The sequence below is a fragment of the Scatophagus argus genome, chromosome 15 (genome assembly GCF_020382885.2).
Source record: "Scatophagus argus isolate fScaArg1 chromosome 15, fScaArg1.pri, whole genome shotgun sequence".
Lineage (NCBI taxonomy): Eukaryota > Metazoa > Chordata > Actinopteri > Scatophagidae > Scatophagus > Scatophagus argus.
In genome coordinates, this window is record NC_058507.1 from 7000090 (window position 1) to 7018788 (window position 18699).

General features: G+C 42.6%; 1 long non-coding RNA gene, 1 pseudogene and 6 gene segments (V, D, J or C); 5 read left to right on the forward strand and 3 right to left on the reverse strand.

The window, feature by feature from the left end:
- The first annotated feature begins 1489 nt into the window (after nt 1-1489).
- Nucleotides 1490-2263, forward strand: LOC124071463. The segment is given in 2 exon segments: nt 1490-1774; nt 1917-2263. Coding segments are annotated over 2 exon segments (456 nt in total).
- Nucleotides 2264-2506: 243 nt separating this feature from the next.
- Nucleotides 2507-4074, reverse strand: LOC124071479 (the record flags this gene model as incomplete). The annotated part of the segment is given in 2 exon segments: nt 2507-3115; nt 3954-4074. Coding segments are annotated over 2 exon segments (441 nt in total), but the record flags the coding sequence as incomplete, so codon positions are not given.
- A 1262-nt stretch (nt 4075-5336) lies between these two features.
- On the reverse strand, nt 5337-6336 carry LOC124071482. The gene is made up of 2 exons (XR_006845332.1): nt 6219-6336; nt 5337-6141 (listed from the first exon to the last, which is right to left on the reverse strand). It is a non-coding gene; the product is annotated as an uncharacterized LOC124071482 (long non-coding RNA).
- Nucleotides 6337-7220: 884 nt separating this feature from the next.
- On the forward strand, nt 7221-7923 carry LOC124071475 (annotated as a pseudogene).
- A 3693-nt stretch (nt 7924-11616) lies between these two features.
- On the forward strand, nt 11617-12549 carry LOC124071470. The segment is given in 2 exon segments: nt 11617-11901; nt 12037-12549. Coding segments are annotated over 2 exon segments (456 nt in total).
- A 152-nt stretch (nt 12550-12701) lies between these two features.
- Nucleotides 12702-18699, reverse strand: part of LOC124071462 — a 34444-nt gene continuing 28446 nt past the window's right edge. Inside the window, 2 exon segments of the V gene segment in view lie at nt 12702-13246; nt 14082-14119. Of these exon segments, the coding sequence occupies nt 12927-13246; nt 14082-14119 (358 nt within the window).
- Nucleotides 14675-15397, forward strand: LOC124071476. The segment is given in 2 exon segments: nt 14675-14863; nt 14956-15397. Coding segments are annotated over 2 exon segments (387 nt in total).
- On the forward strand, nt 16595-17562 carry LOC124071468. The segment is given in 2 exon segments: nt 16595-16920; nt 17057-17562. Coding segments are annotated over 2 exon segments (456 nt in total).

Genomic DNA, 18699 nt, shown 5'->3' on the forward strand with positions numbered 1-18699 from the left:
TTATACCTAACAAAATACCTAATGCAATAAATATAAACAACACTATATAAATATTAAAAAGCAATCAGAATAAAAGATATAAACATCAGAATAAAGCTATCTAAACAGTACTGTGGTAAAAATTGTTCAAATGACAGTAGTGCAATGAAGTGAGTAGTTCAGAGTTCTGTGCAAATGGCTGCATCGTGCAATGTCCCATGGGTGGTTGTCGGGAAAGGGTTGTGTGTGTGTGTGTGTGTGTGTGTGTGTGTGATGTGTGAGGTATGAGGTTGGCAACAGGGGCTACAGAGGACCTCCAGAGCTCAACAGTCTCACAGCTTCTGGGAAGAAGCTGTTCCTCAGTCTGGTGGTCCTGCTCTTGATGCTTCGCAGCCTCCTGCCTGAGGGGAGAGGGGCAAACAGTTTGTGTGAGGGGTGGGTGGGCTCCTTCATGATGCAGGAGGCCCTTTTCCTGCACCTGGAGGTGTAAATGTCTGTGGTGGTGGACAGGCTGCGTCCCACAGTCTTCTGTGCCGCTTTCACCACCCTCTTCAGAGCCTTCTTCTCTGCTGTGCCACACAGTGATGCAGGAGCACAGGACGCTCTCCACCACACATCTGTGAAAGGATGTCAGGACTGAGCTCCCCAGTCCGGCACGCCTCAGCCTCCTGAGGAAGTAGAGGCGCTGGTGTGCCTTCCTGATGAGGCAGGAAGTGTTGTTGCTCCAGGTGAGGTCATCCGTTATGTGGACACCCAGGTACCTGAAGCTGGAGACCACTTCCACCGCTGTCCTTCCGATGTACAGGGGAGGAAGGGGGAGATGTCTGCCCCTTCTGAAGTCCACAATCATCTCCTTGGTCTTAGTCACATTGATGCAGAGGTTGTTCTCGCTGCACCAACCCTCCAGGCGTTCCACCTCCTGCCTGTAGTCGGCCTCATCGCTGTTGACGATGCGTCCAACCACAGCTGTATCATCCGCAAACTTCACGATGAGGCAGCTCGGATGTTGTGCTGAGCAGTCGTGTGTTAGCAGGGTGAACAGGAGGGGGCTCAGCACACAGCCCTGGGGAGAGCCGGTGCTGAGGGTGATGGGGGAGGAGGAGATATCATGAATCTTCTCTGTTTGCGGCCTGTCCGTCAGGAAGTCCAGGACCCAAATGCAGAGGGTGGAGCTCAGACCGAGAGCACTGAGCTTGTGGATCAGTGTCTGTGGAATGATTGTATTAAAGAAATGGAAGAAAGATGGTACATGTGTAAATCTGTCTTGAGCAGACTGTCCTGACAGATTGAGTGACCATGCAAAATAGAGACTACTGAGGAAGACCACCAAGACACTTATGACGACTCTGAAGGAGTTACTAGCTTCAGCAGCTGACACAGCCCGGCTTCTTCACTCGTCAAAGCTTTATGGGAGATCTCAAAGAGAAACCCACAGTTGAAGAAAGCACCAGCAGAGGGAAGCTGGTGTGTGTTAATGAGCACAAAGGCCTTTGGGAAACTCAGCAAAGACAGAAGCAGCAGAGAGATGAGGACCAGGAAGTCTGGAGTTTCTACATGTGATGAATCAGTCCACAGGGAGATGTAGCCTGTACTCCACCTCATCTCTGCCTAACAGTTTCACAAAGACAGCTGTGCCCAAATGTGTTTTGCATGACTTTGATGCTTGGCTGCTCCTCAGAGTTTAAGTTCTTATGTCGCAGAGAGTCTGAACTGTTTTCATGCACTCACACTGAAAACTGCATCAGGATGAAGTTGCCAATAACTCTGATAGTCACTTTGGGCTTCCTGAGTCAGGGTGAGAAGATTTTGACAAAATATCTGGAGCAAATTCTGTGTGTAATTGTTTTATTGTAGTAGTTTTTATTGTTGTCTCCTGAGCTGCTGTTTCAAATTATTCTAAACATTCCTCCTGAAGATTTTTCTTTTTAACATTTCAGAGTCTTCTGCCAACAACTTTCTGACTCAGACTGACAAATCCAAGTCTGTTAGTCTTGGAGGGACTGTGACAATCAGCGCCACAGGGAGTTCAAATATTGGCAGCACTCTAAGTTGGTTCATCCAGAAACCTGGACAGGCTCCCAAACTCCTGATATATGGTGCAACAAGTCGATACTCAGGAACTCCATCTCGATTCAGTGGCAGTAGATCTGATTCAAGCTACACTCTGACCATCAGTGGTGTTCAGGCTGAAGATATTGGAGATTACTACTGTCTGGGCTACCATGGCAGTGGTGTGTTCACACAGTGATTTAGAGCCGTACAAAAACCTCCTTCAGTTTGACTGAAGTGAAAACGGTCTGCTGCAGGTGCACAGAGTTGGTGTAACGAGGACAACTGATCCAGTCAACACAAGTGACATCAAGCAGAACCACAATGAATCTCATTAAAACTGAAAGTCACAGACACTCTAAATGTAAAATAATGTAGAGTGATTTACACTTTTAAACTGTTACTTTGCTCATTTAATTCAATCTGACGTGCAGTATAACTTCAGGCCCGAGAAAATAAATACAAGAACAAGGACTCATTATAATCCACAGTTTTATTTAATGATGGTTTCATGTTTATGCCACATTTCTGATGAACGAATCGTTTCTCCTGAAGCGACTCTGATAATATTCAGTCGAATCTGAAGTGTAAAGAACATAAAGCACAACATGCAGAAGATGAGTATTAGAAAGCAACATGCACACTAACACGCTGAGCAGAGAGCTGAGAAACTTGCAGAAATATGTGAACACAGGAGATCTGCAGCTTGATGGAGATCTCTGTGAAAGAAGCAGCATCATTTCCAGACAGGAAGTGTTGCTGAAGCTCTACTCTGAGCAGCGGCCAGGGTCCAGGCTTTGAGTGACAGGGCTCTGTCCACTCAGACTGGCCTCACAGCTCACTGAGCCCGCCTTCCTCCACTGGTCCGCACTGAGGCTCAGGGTGCTGCTCAGGCTGTAGCGGCCGTCCTTCCCCAGGACCTCCGGGCTGTGTGACACCCCTGAGGAGCTGCTGCCGCCCCCCACCTTCCAGCCCAGCGTCCAGGCTGAGGAGCCCCCGCTGGACAGACACACCACTGTGGCACTGCCCTGCTGCAGCTCCCGTGTGGAGGGGGGGAGGACGGTCAGGGTGGGCCGCACCACGCCCGCTGGAGGAGAGGGAGGGGGGAGAGAGGGGAGAACAGACAAAGTGATGAGAGTCAAGGCTCGCTAATAAAGAAAAACCACATCCTGATAATTTGTTGGATTTCACCAAATCAAACAGAAAAACTTGTGCTGCTGCTGCTGCACTCATAAATCACTCAGTATGAGACCACAAGACACACGATTCAAGTGTAGATGCAACTGAAAAGGTTCACTGATGACATGTTCATGTGTGTGTCACAATGTGTGACAGTGAATAACTCATCCCTGTGATGATTTTCTTCAGTTGAACCTGACAGAGCTCAAACACTCGTGTGAATGCAGTTAAAACCTTTGTCATCTGTCTCTTTCACTTCCTGTTCACTGCGTGGAGAACGAATGAACCGTGAACACAAAGATAAGCTGCAGCTTCTGATAAAATCATATTTTTGTCTAACAGGAGTCACAATTTTAATCCAAAAACTGTTTGATCGCTGAATGTAAATACAATTCTAAAATAAAATTAATTTCCAGACAGTGATGTAATGTTTTGTGCATTACAGGTTTTACTTTACCGAAATATTTTTCAAATTTGATCATTTTAAGTTATTATAACGATAGAAAATCAGAAAATACATTCATTTTTTCCGTTTCGTATTGTTTAATTATATGCAATATTGACTCAAAATTTCGTTTTGAATTCGTTAACGTTTGCTCTGTTATTGTGAGATCAGCCTCACTTAATACAAAAATAAAACACATGACAAACATCGAACCACAAAAACGTGATCAGAGTCTAATTCAATTTTTGATCCAATTTCAATTTGCTGTTTGTTGTATGAAATAAAAATCTCTGGTACTTACATTCAACGACGAGTTTGGTTCCTCCACCGAAAGTGTACCACAGTGATACAAACTCATTAAGTGGCCGTACAAAAACCTCCTGCACTGTGAACAAGCATCTGTCCACTGAAAAACTCTCTGCTTTTCATAATAACATAGAAAAATATACATTTTATAGATTTTACATGATATTTTCAATTATATGGATTCAAATTATGATACAGATGAAAATGATTTGTTTGATTTTTCTTTACTTTTTGTGCCTGGCAAAGACACAATTACAATCTCTTTGTAACAAAGTAATTTTTTCTGTGTTAATTCAGTGTATACATGATGAAACTAATATTTAATTTTATAATGTTGATTTCCAAACAGCATATTGAGCAGAATTGAAATTTATCATTTATCTGCAGTAAACTCTGTGAGCAAACTGAAGGCACACAAACAGACACATCATACCAACCACAGTGGACACAAACTGATCCTGAAATCCTCAACTGCAGAAAAGAAATATAGATAGAATAAATAAATATAGAAATATTTTCTTCTGCTCCATTAAGGTCACAGATCCAAGCAGTATTTCTCCTGATTTTGTGTCCCACGTTGCCTTCAGTGTGCTGACAGCAGACAAATCATTTCCATAGAGAGGAGGCTTTGCATGGTCAGCTGATCCTCCAGTGAACTGAGAAGGTTTATAGTCCTGTGAGTTCAACACTGCAGGACTCAGATCTGTCAGTCAACACAGCAGAAAGCACAACCACCATGACTCTCATCACCATCCTCATGTGGACGCTGGCCTGCTGCTGTTTTACAGGTTCATTCACTCTGCAACATTTCAAACATCATGTGCTGCCTTTGCTCTCATTTCTGTCTGATGATAAATGAATGATTTGTTTTTGTCTGCAGGTTGCAGCGGTCAGGTGACTGTGACTCAGCCTGCAGCAGTGACATCAACTCCAGGATCCACAGTCACTCTCACCTGTAAAACAAGCCAGGCTGTTCAGAGATGGTCTAGTGGTGATGCTTTGTACTGGTACCAACATAAACCTGGACAGCCTCCAAAGCTCCTAATAAAATTTGCACACACCCGTGAATCAGGAACACCAGCTCGGTTCAGTGGCAGTGGAAGCAGCTCTGACTTCAGTTTGAGCATCAGTGGAGTTCAGAGTGAAGATGCAGCAGTTTATTACTGTCAGAGTTACCATGAAATAAGCTTTGCTGCAGTGTTCACACAGTGATTTGTAGTCGTACAAAAACCTCCCTCAGTCAGACTGCAGAGACTCTGAGCTGTTACAGCAGGAACCGACTGCAGCTGCTGAAGAGGAAGAGACTCTGACACAGACCACTGAACACAGAGCTGACAGGAACCTCACCAAGCACAAACTACACACTCACATTAACACACTGACATGTTTTACATGTTTTTCATCTGTTATTGTTTAGCCAGCATCCATTCTGATTAATTTTCCACAAGCAGTATCAAAAAAACGTGATCGAAGATAAACGTAATTCCTGGTGTAACACAGACACACTTACAAAATCTTTTTAACATGAACTTTGATGTTCATGCTCATCAATAACACTAAATATGAAGCTCCAATAAGTCACCAGTTAGCTTAGCATAATCACTGAATGCAGTGTAATAGCACAACTCTGCTCAAAGGTCACAACTTGTGATGAAGAAAATGGCTGCATTCCAGTTCACACACACACATCCTGTTTAGGATGCCAGGAAGAGATTTAGTACATTGGCCCTCAAACGCAGCAGGACGTCTGACTGCATCTGGTCACATTTTGCTTGTCTGGCTTTTCTGACCCACAATCTTCTGTGCAGAGACGACACATTACAACAACAGAGAGTGTTAAGAATTTAGCAATGCTCAGGATCCACAAGCAGAAAACCCATGACAAGGAGTCAAAGTTTAAAAAACTGAAGAATCTTTGTTCTCAAATCAAGAATAAGAGTCACAGAACCAAATCAAGTTTAAGTCTCTTCAATGAAATCCAACAAAGAAGTGATGCAAGTCCAGGAAGGGAAGCCATGTGGCAGACAAGTGTCTGCAGGCACTGACTGAGGATGAGATCCAGGAGAGGCCAGTTCACAGGTGAGACCAGAGAACTCAGGGAGGGAATCCAAGAAGCTGGGCTGTACTGACGAAATCTTGGGGACACATGGCTGGGCAGGACAGGCATTGGGAATGCAGTGGAACTGGAGCACAAGTGATACAATTTAATAGACAAATATTACAAAAGCATCAAAGACAGAAAGGGACCTGAGGAAACTACCATTAATGAGGTAGTGCGATACAGCAGAGGTGGACTGGTCGAACCAGTCGTTTGATACAGCAGTCTTGGGATGGAGTTGATTGCAGTGAATGAGCTGCAGCTGTGCAAGTGAATTGGCAGGAGGAAGTTAAGGTGAGGTCCACCCAGCTGGGATAGAAGACACACACACAAACAGAAACACACAGAGAGAATGAACACGGACAAAGACAAAGACAAAGACAAAGGCAAAGACAAAGACAAAGGGAAAGGGGAGGAAGACAGGAGAACACTAAGTGAACTAGAAATCTCAAAACATAATCTGAACAGAGAAAGCAGACAGATGACAGCTTGACACCGAGGAGACAGCAAGTTTGTACCATCTCATACTGCTGGTGCAGCTTGTAATGAGTCATCTCTTGTTATGGGGAGTTTTTGTCTTGACATTTTAATTTCATCACAGGATCCTTATTAGCGGATTGCTGAGTTTTGATGAAACTGTAGATGGAATCCTGTTGGCAGTGTTTTCTGAGCACTTCAGGGACTTTAGTTGGCCATTAGGGCTGTCAAGTTCAAAAAGTTCAGAGAGTTCAAAGATCATTTCTGCACATGAATATCAATAGATGGATAACACGAAGTTTCATTTTGAGAGGGCCTATTCATATGCTCTGTGGGATATAACACACAAAGGTATATCAATGCTAATAGACATTTAGGGAGGGTTAGAAGACTGAATTTGTTAAAATAAAAGCCAGACACACTGAGGTGAAGTTACATTCATTGTGTCTGTTTAAATTGGACTTTATTTGTCCAATTTCAGCTGGATGCATTAAGCCTCTGGATGCATACAACATGGTCGTAAAAATAACTGAGGACTGAACACAAAATCAATCCCATGTCATTGAGAAGTTGTTGTGAACCCAGAGTGCCAGCAGAGGGCAGCCTGCATCCCTTGATGAGCATTAAGGCCTTTGGGAAACTCAGCAAAGGCAGAAGCAGCAGAGAGATGAGGATCAGTAAGTCTGGAGTTTCTACATGTGATGAATCAGTCCACAGGGAGATGTAGCCTGTACTCCACCTCATCTCTGCCTAACAGTTTCACAAAGACAGCTGTGCCCAAATGTGTTTTGCATGACTTTGATGCTTGGCTGCTCCTCAGAGTTTAAGTTCTTATGTCGCAGAGAGTCTGAACTGTTTTCATGCACTCACACTGAAAACTGCATCAGGATGAAGTTTCCAATAACTCTGATAGTCACTTTGGGCTTCCTGAGTCAGGGTGAGAAGATTTTGACAAAATATTTGGTGCAAATTCTGTGTTGTTTTTGGACTTTGGCTTGTAATAGTTTTATTGTTGTCTTCTAAATTGCTGTTTCAAATTATTTTAAATATGTCTTCTTAAGATTTTTCTTTTCTCATTTCAGAGTCGTCGGCCAACAACTTTCTGACTCAGGCTGACAAATCCAAGTCTGTCTTGGAGGGACTGTGACAATCAGCGCTACAGGGAGTTCAAACATTGGTTACTCTCTAAGTTGGTACCTCCAGAAACCTGGACAGGCTCCCAAACTTCTGATATATAGTGCAACTGATCGATACTCAGGAACTCCATCTCGATTCAGTGGCAGTAAATCTGGTTCAAGCTACACTCTGACCATCAGTGGTGTTCAAGCTGAAGATATTGGAGATTACTACTGTCTTGGTGCTCATGGTGATGGCACGTTCACACAGTGATTTAGAGCCGTACAAAAACCTCCTTAAAGTTAAAGTGACATATTTTGTCATTGGAGGGAACTCACTCCAACGAAATTTGTTCTCTGCATTTAACCCACCCAAGTGACGTGCACACACACAGCAAACCCGGGGCAGTGGGCGACCGCGTGCAGCGCCCGGGGAGCAGTGGGGGTTAGGTACCTTGCTCAAGGGTACCTCAGCCATGGACACCGGGACGGGGAATCGAACCAGCGATCCACCGGTTACGGGTCCGACACCCTAACCGCTGATCCATGACTGCCCCCCTTCAGTTTGACTGAAGTGAAAACGGCCTGCTGCAGGTGCACAGAGTTGGTGAAGAGACTGAGTCATCAAGCAGAACCACAATGAATCTAAATCAACCAGAAACAAACTCACAGTTTTTAAAATGCATCTTTAAGTTAATTCTACATCATTAAATCTTTTTATTTCAAGAACAGGACTGTTGTTAAAAATATCCACTGATAGCAACACAAGTGTTCAAAACTTTTCCCACAAATAGTTTTGTATTCAGCAGCATGAAACAATCAGCTGTAAGAGTTTGAGATGTTCAGATGATTAACAGATGATGAACATATTAGATTTGATATTTCACACAGTATTGTTACACATGGTGACAGAAACCTGAGGTGATGTTGAGGGGACGTGTGATAGAAAGATGAGGTCTGATCAAGTGTGTGTTTCTCATGAATAATATATGACACAAAACAAGGACTGATATTTATTATAATCAATAGATTTATTTTAAATTTGCTCAGTTTTTGTATGACATTTTTAAAATAGTGACAATTCAGCAGAATATGAGTAAGAATAGTGACAGAAAGCTGCAGAGTCATGAGTTTGCAGACACACAAACAGACACATCATACCAACCACAGTGGACACAAACTGATCCTGAAATCCTCAACTGCACTTCTAATTAAAATGTTCCTCAGACAAACCGTTCAAGCACAATTTGGTGAACCAAACAAAAATCAATTCAAAGTGAAATAGGAATAATGAGTAATCATTTAACATACATTTATCATTAGCATTACCTTTAATATTAAAATAAAATTTATCTTTGCACAGCAATGACAAAGTTGCAATATCAGCCAAGTTTGATAAACAACAAAAAATGTCTTCAACATTTAAAATACCAACAAGAATTTCTTCACCTGATTTTATGAAGTTCAGTATACAATTTCATGCAGCAGAAATGAGAAATGTGTGATACTTCCAGTGAATGATGAGTTTGGTTCCTCCACCGAAAGTCCACCACAGTGATACAAACTCATTAAGTGGCCGTACAAAAACCTCCTGCACTGTGAACAAGCATCTGTCCACTGAAAAACTCTCTGCTTTTCATAATAACACAGAAAACTATGTTTCATTTGATTTATAAAGTCCTATAATGACATGACTCTAAATTATTGTATGAATGAAGATTATTTCTTTGATTTTGTTTTTCTTTTCTACATCTGACAGAGAAATGATTGAAGTCTCCTTGAAACAAAGTCATTTGTCAAAATTTGTTATTAGTTCAAACATGTTAAAAATAACGTGATGATTTTTGATAATATTGATTTCCAATCAGCATATTGAGCAGAATTGAAATTTATCATTTATCTGCAGTAAACTCTGTGAGCAAACTGAAGGCACACAAACAGACACATCATACCAACCACAGTGGACACAAACTGATCCTGAAATCTTCAACTGCAGAAAAGAAATAAATAAATATAGAAATATTTTCTTCTGCTCCATTAAGGTCACAGATCCAAGCAGTATTTCTCCTGATTTTGTGCCCCACGTTGCCTTCAGTGTGCTGACAGCAGACAAATCATTTCCATAGAGAGGAGGCTTTGCATGGTCAGCTGATCCTCCAGTGAACTGAGAAGGTTTATAGTCCTGTGAGTTCAACACTGCAGGACTCAGATCTGTCAGTCAACACAGCAGAAAGCACAACCACCATGACTCTCATCACCATCCTCATGTGGACGCTGGCCTGCTGCTGTTTTACAGGTTCATTCACTCTGCAACATTTCAAACATCATGTGCTGCCTTTGCTCTCATTTCTGTCCGATGATAAATGAATGATTTGTTTTTGTCTGCAGGTTGCAGCGGTCAGGTGACTGTGACTCAGCCTGCAGCAGTGACATTTACTCCAGGATCCACAGTCACTCTCACCTGCAGAACAAGCCAGGCTGTTTACAGATATTCTGATGGCGATGCTTTGCACTGGTACCAACAGAAACCTGGACAGCCTCCAAAGCTCCTAATAAGATTAGCGAGCAACCGTGTGTCAGGAACACCAGCTCGGTTCAGTGGCAGTGGAAGCAGCTCTGACTTCAGTTTGAGCATCAGTGGAGTTCAGAGTGAAGATGCAGCAGTTTATTACTGTCAGAGTTTCCATGTAATAAGCAGTGCTGAAGTGTTCACACAGTGATTTGTAGTCGTACAAAATCCTCCCTCAGTCAAACTGCAGAGACTCTGAGCTGTTACAGCAGGAACCGACTGCAGCTGCTGAAGAGGAAGAGACTCTGACACAGACCACTGAACACAGAGCTGACAGGAACCTCACCAGCACAAACTACACACTCACATTAATATTCTGACGTATTTTACATGTTTTTATCCTTTTTTCGTTATATCATTTTCAGTGTCAGTCATTGTTAAAGTAAATAAACATATATCCTTCCCATCTCAGATTCATATATGATGAACATGTTGGTTCTGACTTGAAAACAAGGAGCCAATTAGCTTAGCTTATCATAAAGACTGTGAACAGAGGGAAACAGCTTGGCTCTGTCCAAAGGTAACAAAATGTGCCAATCAGAACCAGTATTTAACGTCGGGTCACCATAATTAACGCCGGGAGCACTGAGATGACGGTGAGCTCCCTCTCAGTGTGACAGCAGCGGAGGTGAGGATGACTTTGCAGAGAGTTACCTCCGTAAAGCAGCAGGTCCTGATGGGATCCTGGGCTGGGTCCTGAGGGACTGTGCACACCAGCTATCAGAGGTCATGAAGGACATATTATTAACTCACTGTCCCAGGCCATTACTCCAACCTGCCTCAAGACGTCTACTATCGTCCCTGTACCAGAGTCCCAGGATGTGTCCTGTCTCAGTGACTGCCGCCCAGTTGCATCCACCCCAATAAGGATGAAGTGCTTTGAGAGGCTGGTAATAACACACAAGTCCATTGACACAACAGCTGACCTCACCAGTATGTCGACAGGTGGATCTGCTCCACAGCTGATTCCATCTCTGCTGTGATCCATCAGACCCTCACACAAATGGAAAATAAGGATGATGTGAAGCTGCTTTTTTGTGTTTTTGTTCTGCTTTCAACACAATCATCCCACAAACACTTTTTATTCATTTTGAAAGGTATATTTTGGGTCACTGAGACATGTGTGTGTACCGTATTTCATTCTGTTGATGTTCCAATGGCGAGAATGACCATGAAACATCCATGATCCTTCCCTTGTGGTCTCTGGCTGAATTTAGACTTGATTCTTCCAATTTCAGCTGAAGCAACTGGATGCGTACAACATGATTCTAAAAATAATCAAGCGCAGAACATGGAAATAATCATGTCACTGTGAAGTTGTTGGGAACCAGGAGTGCCAGCAGATCACAGCCTGCATCCCTTGATGAGCATTAAGGCCTTTGGGGAACTCAGCAAAGACAGAAGCAGCAGAGAGATGAGGACCAGGAAGTCTGGAGTTTCTACATGTGATGAATCAGTCCACAGGGAGATGTAGCCTGTACTCCACCTCATCTCTGCCTAACAGTTTCACAAAGACAGCTGTGCCCAAATGTGTTTTGCATGACTTTGATGCTTGGCTGCTCCTCAGAGTTTAAGTTCTTATGTCGCAGAGAGTCTGAACTGTTTTCATGCACTCACACTGAAAACTGCATCAGGATGAAGTTTCCAATAACTCTGATAGTCACTTTGGGCTTCCTGAGTCAGGGTGAGAAGATTTTGACAAAATATTTGGAGCAAATTCTGTGTTGTTTTTGTACATTGGCTTGAAATTGTTTTATTGTTGTCTTCTGAACTGCTGTTTCAAATTATTTTATAAAAGATTTTTCTTTTCTCATTTCAGAGTCTTCTGCCAACAACTTTCTGACTCAGGCTGACAAATCCAAGTCTGCTAGTCTTGGAGGGACTGTGACAATCAGCGCCACAGGGAGTTCAAATATTGGTGCTGATCTCAGTTGGTACCTCCAGAAACCTGGACAGGCTCCCAAACTCCTCATATATAGTGCAACAGCTCGATCCTCTGGAACTCCATCTCGATTCAGAGGCAGTAAATCTGGTTCAAGCTACACTCTGACCATCAGTGGTGTTCAGGCCGAAGATATTGGAGATTACTACTGTCTTGGTGCTCATGGTGGTGGTGTGTTCACACAGTGATTTAGAGCCGTACAAAAACCTCCTTCAGTTTGACTGAAGTGAAAACGGCCTGCTGCAGGTGCACAGAGTTGGTGTAACGAGGACAACTGATCCAGTCAACACAAGTGACATCAAGCAGAACCGCAATGAATCTCATGAAAACTGACACAAACTCACAGACACTCCGATTGTAAAATAATAAACAATCATGTACAATTTTAAACTTTTATTCTGCTCATTTAATTCCTTCTATTTGTGAGGTGCAGTATCATATCAGGGCTGAGCAAAAAAAATACAAAGACACTGACTCATTATAATCCATAGTTTTATTTAATGATGGTTTCGTGTTTATGCCACATTTCTGATGAATGAATCGTTTCTCCTGAAGCGACTCTGATAATATTCAGTCGAATCTGAAGTGTAAAGAACATAAAGCAGAACATGCAGAAGATGAGTATTAGAAAGCAACATGCACACTAACACGCTGAGCAGAGAGCTGAGAAACTTGCAGAAATATGTGAACACAGGAGATCTGCAGCTTGATGGAGATCTCTGTGAAAGAAGCAGCATCATTTCCAGACAGGAAGTGTTGCTGAAGCTCTACTCTGAGCAGCGGCCAGGGTCCAGGCTTTGAGTGACAGGGCTCTGTCCACTCAGACTGGCCTCACAGCTCACTGAGCCCGCCTTCCTCCACTGGTCCGCACTGAGGCTCAGGGTGCTGCTCAGGCTGTAGCGGCCGTCCGTCCCCAGGACCTCCGGGCTGTGTGACACCCCTGAGGAGCTGCTGCCGCCCCCCACCTTCCAGCCCAGCGTCCAGGCTGAGGAGCCCCCGCTGGACAGACACACCACTGTGGCACTGCCCTGCTGCAGCTCCCGTGTGGAGGGGGGGAGGACGGTCAGGGTGGGCCGCACCACGCCCGCTGGAGGAGAGGGAGGGGGGAGACAGGGGAGAACAGACAAAGTGATGAGAGTCAAGGCTCGCTAATAAAGAAAAACCACATCCTGATAATTTGTTGGATTTCATCAAATCAAACAGAAAAACTTGTGCTGCTGCTGCACTCATAAATCACTCAGTATGAGACCACAAGACACACGATTCAAGTGTAGATGCAACTGAAAAGGTTCACTGATGACATGTTCATGTGTGTGTCACAATGTGTGACAGTGAATAACTCATCCCTGTGATGATTTTCTTCAGTTGAACCTGACAGAGCTCAAACACTCGTGTGAATGCAGTTAAAACCTTTGTCATCTGTCTCTTTCACTTCCTGTTCACTGCGTGGAGAACGAATGAACCGTGAACACAAAGATAAGCTGCAGCTTCTGATAAAATCATATTTTTGTCTAACAGGAGTCACAATTTTAATCCAAAAACTTTTTGATCGTTGAATGTAAATACAATTCTAAAATAAAATTAATTTCCAGACAGTGATGTAATGTTTTGTGCATTACAGGTTTTAATTTACCGAAATATTTTTCAAATTTGATCATTTGAAGTTATTATAACGATAGAAAATCAGAAAATACATTCATTTTTTCTCTTTCGTATTGTTTAATTATATGCAATATTGACTCAAAATTTCGTTTTGATCTCGTTAACGTTTGCTCTGCGATTGTGAGATCAGCCTCACTTAATACAAAAATAAAACACATGACAAACATCGAACCACAAAAACGTGATCAGAGTCGAATTCAATTTTTGATCCAATTTCAATTTGCTGTTTGTTGTATGAAATAAAAATCTCTGGTACTTACACTCAACGACGAGTTTGGTTCCTCCACCGAAAGTCCACCACAGTGATACAAACTCATTAAGTGGCCGTACAAAAACCTCCTGCACTGTGAACAAGCATCTGTCCACTGAAAAACTCTCTGCTTTTCATAATAACATAGAAAAATATACATTTTATAGATTTTACATAATATTTTCAATTATATAGGTTCAAATTATGATACAGATGAAAATGATTTGTTTGATTTTTCTTTACTTTTTATGCCTGGCAAAGACACAGTTACAATCTCTTTGTAACAAAGTAATTTTGTCTCCTTTAATTCAATTTATACATGATGAAACTAAGATTTAATTTTATAATGTTGATTTCCAAACAGCATATTGAGCAGAATTGAAATTTATCATTTATCTGCAGTAAACTCTGTGAGCAAACTGAAGGCACACAAACAGACACATCATACCAACCACAGTGGACACAAACTGATCCTGAAATCCTCAACTGCAGAAAAAAAATAAATAAATATAGAAATATTTTCTTCTGCTCCATTAAGGTCACAGATCCAAGCAGTATTTCTCCTGATTTTGTGTCCCACGTTGCCTTCAGTGTGCCGACAGCAGACAAATCATTTCCATAGAGAGGAGGCTTTGCATGGTCAGCTGATCCTCCAGTGAACTGAGAAGGTTTATAGTCCTGTGAGTTCAACACTGCAGGACTCAGATCTGTCAGTCAACACAGCAGAAAGCACAACCACCATGACTCTCATCACCATCCTCATGTGGACGCTGGCCTGCTGCTGTTTTACAGGTTCATTCACTCTGCAACATTTCAAACATCATGTGCTGCCTTTGCTCTCATTTGTGTCTGATGATAAATGAATGATTTGTTTTTGTCTGCAGGTTGCAGCGGTCAGGTGACTGTGACTCAGCCTGCAGCAGTGACATTTACTCCAGGATCCACAGTCACTCTCACCTGCAAAACAAGCCAGGCTGTTGACAGATGGTCTGATGGTGATGAGGGTATGTACTGGTACCAACATAAACCTGGACAGCCTCCAAAGCTCTTAATAAGATATGCCAAAAAGCTTGAATCAGGAACACCAGCTCGGTTCAGTGGCAGTGGAAGCAGCTCTGACTTCAGTTTGAGCATCAGTGGAGTTCAGAGTGAAGATGCAGCAGTTTATTACTGTCAGAGTTTCCATTATATAAACAGTGCGTATGTGTTCACACAGTGATTTGTAGTCGTACAAAATCCTCCCTCAGTCAGACTGCAGAGACTCTGAGCTGTTACAGCAGGAACCGACTGCAGCTGCTGAAGAGGAAGAGACTCTGACACAGACCACTGAACACAGAGCTGACAGGAACCTCACCAAGCACAAACTACACACTCACATTAATATGCCGACATTTTTTTACATGTTTTTATCCTTTTTTCTATTAAATCACTTTCGGTTTCAGTCATTGGTAAAGTAAATAAACATATCCTGTACCATCTGAGATACACATAATGATGAACATGTTGGTTCTCACTTGAAAACAAGGAGCCCATTAGCTTAGCTTATCATAAAGACTGTGAACAGAGGGAAACAGCTTGGTTCTTTCCAAAGGTAACAAAATGTGCCAATCAGAACCAGTTTGCTCAGTTTAAATTGAACTGCAGACATTTCAGTCCTGTCTTTTCTGTTGCCTCTGTCCAAACGTTTGAATCTGCCCTGTCCCACAGAGCAGCAGGGTTAAAAACTTTTTTCCTGACAATTAACACCAGGAGCACTGAGATGATGGTGAGCTTCCTCTCAGTGTGACAGCAGTGGAGGTGAGGATGACTTTGCAGAGAGTTACCTCCATAAAGCAGCAGGTCCTGACGGGATCCTGGGCTGGGTCCTGAGGGACTGTGCACACCAGCTATCAGAGGTCATGAAGGACATATTATTAACTCACTGTCCCAGGCCATTACTCCAACCTGCCTCAAGACGTCCACTATCGTCCCTGTGCCAGAGTCCCAGGATGTGTCCTGTCTCAGTGACTGCCGCCCAGTTGCATCCACCCCAATAAGGATGAAGTGCTTTGAGAGGCTGGTAATAACACACAAGTCCATTGACACAACCGCTGACCTCACCAGTATGCCGACAGGTGGATCTGCTCCACAGCTGATGCCATCTCTGCTGTGATCCATCAGACCCGCACACAAATGGAAAATAAGGATGATGTGAGGTTGCATTTTTTGTGTTTTTGTTCTGCTTTCAACACAATCATCCCACAAGCACTTTTTATTTATTTTGAAAAGTATATTTTTGGTCACTGAGACATGTATACCATATTTCATTTTGTTAATGTTCCCATGTAGGGAATGACCATGAAACATCCATGATCCTTCCCTTGTGGTCTCTGGTTGAATTTAGACTTGATTCTTCCAATTTCAGCTGAAGCAGCTGGATGCATATAACATGATCCTAAAACAATCAGGGGCTGAACATGGAAATAATCATGTCAATATGAAGTTGTTGCGAACCAGGAGTGCCAGCAGAGGGCAGCCTGCATCCCTTGATGAGCATAAAGGCCTTTGGGAAACTCAGCAAAGACAGAAGCAGCAGAGAGATGAGGACCAGGAAGTCTGGAGTTTCTACATGTGATGAATCAGTCCACAGGGAGATGTAGCCTGTACTCCACCTCATCTCTGCCTAACAGTTTCACAAAGACAGCTGTGCCCAAATGTGTTTTGCATGACTTTGATGCTTGGCTGCTCCTCAGAGTTTAAGTTCTTATGTCGCAGAGAGTCTGAACTGTTTTCATGCACTCACACTGAAAACTGCATCAGGATGAAGTTTCCAATAACTCTGATAGTCACTTTGGGCTTCCTGAGTCAGGGTGAGAAGATTTTGACAAAATATTTGGAGCAAATTCTGGGTTGTTTTTGTACTTTGGCTTGTAATAATTTTATTGTTGTCTTCTGAACGGCTGTTTCAAATTATTTTAAAAAAGATTTTTTTTTTTTACATTTCAGAGTCTTCTGCCAACAACTTTCTGACTCAGACTGACAAATCCAAGTCTGTTAGTCTTGGAGGGACTGTGACAATCAGCGCCACAGGGAGTTCAGATATTGGTGGTGATCTCAGTTGGTACCTCCAGAAACCTGGACAGGCTCCCAAACTTCTGATATATAGTGCAACAAGGCTAAACTCTGGAATTCCATCTCGATTCAGTGGCAGTAGATCTGATTCAAGCTACACTCTGACCATCAGTGGTGTTCAGGCCGAAGATACTGGAGATTACTACTGTCTGGGCTACCATAGCGATGGCACGTTCACACAGTGATTTAGAGCCGTACAAAAACCTCCTTCAGTTTGACTGAAGTGAAAACGGCCTGCTGCAGGTGCACAGAGTTGGTGAAGAGACTGAGTCATCAAGCAGAACCACAATGAATCTAAATCAACCAGAAACAAACTCACAGAATGTTTTTAAAATGCAGTTTTAAATTAATTCTACATCATTAAATCTTTTTTTTATTTCAAGAACAGGACTGTTGATAAAAATATCCACTGATAGCAACACAAGTGTTCAAAATTTTTTACCACAAATAGTTTTGTATTCAGCAGCATGAAACAATCAGCTGTAAGAGTTTAAATAGTTCAGATGATGAACAGATGATGAACATATTGGATTTGATATTTCACACAGTATTGTTACACATGGTGACAGAAACCTGAGGTGATGTTGAGGGGACGTGTGATAGAAAGATGAGGTCTGATCAAGTGTGTGTTTCTCATGAATAATATATGACACAAAACAAGGACTGATATTTATTATAATCAATAGATTTATTTTAAATTTACTCAGTTTTTGTATGACATTTTTAAAATAGTGACAATTCAGCAGAATATGAGTAAGAATAGTGACAGAAAGCTGCAGAGTCATGAGTTTGCCGACACACAAACAGACACATCATACCAACCACAGTGGACACAAACTGATCCTGAAAGCCTCAACTGCAGAAAAGAAATACAGATAGAATAAATAAATATAGAAATATTTTCTTCTGCTCCATTAAGGTCACAGATCCAAGCAGTATTTCTCCTGATTTTGTGTCCCACGTTGCCTTCAGTGTGCTGACAGCAGACAAATCATTTCCATAGAGAGGAGGCTTTGCATGGTCAGCTGATCCTCCAGTGAACTGAGAAGGTTTATAGTCCTGTGAGTTCAACACTGCAGGACTCAGATCTGTCAGTCAACACAGCAGAAAGCACAACCACCATGACTCTCATCACCATCCTCATGTGGACGCTGGCCTGCTGCTGTTTTACAGGTTCATTCACTCTGCAACATTTCAAACATCATGTGCTGCCTTTGCTCTCATTTCTGTCTGATGATAAATGAATGATTTGTTTTTGTCTGCAGGTTGCAGCGGTCAGGTGACTGTGACTCAGCCTGCAGCAGTGACATCAACTCCAGGATCCACAGTCACTCTCACCTGCAAAACAAGCCAGGCTGTTTACAGATGGTCTAATGGTAATGAGGGTATGTACTGGTACCAACATAAACCTGGACAGCCTCCAAAGCTCCTAATAAGATTTGCACACACCCTTGAATCAGGGACACCAGCTCGGTTCAGTGGCAGTGGAAGCAGCTCTGACTTCAGTTTGAGCATCA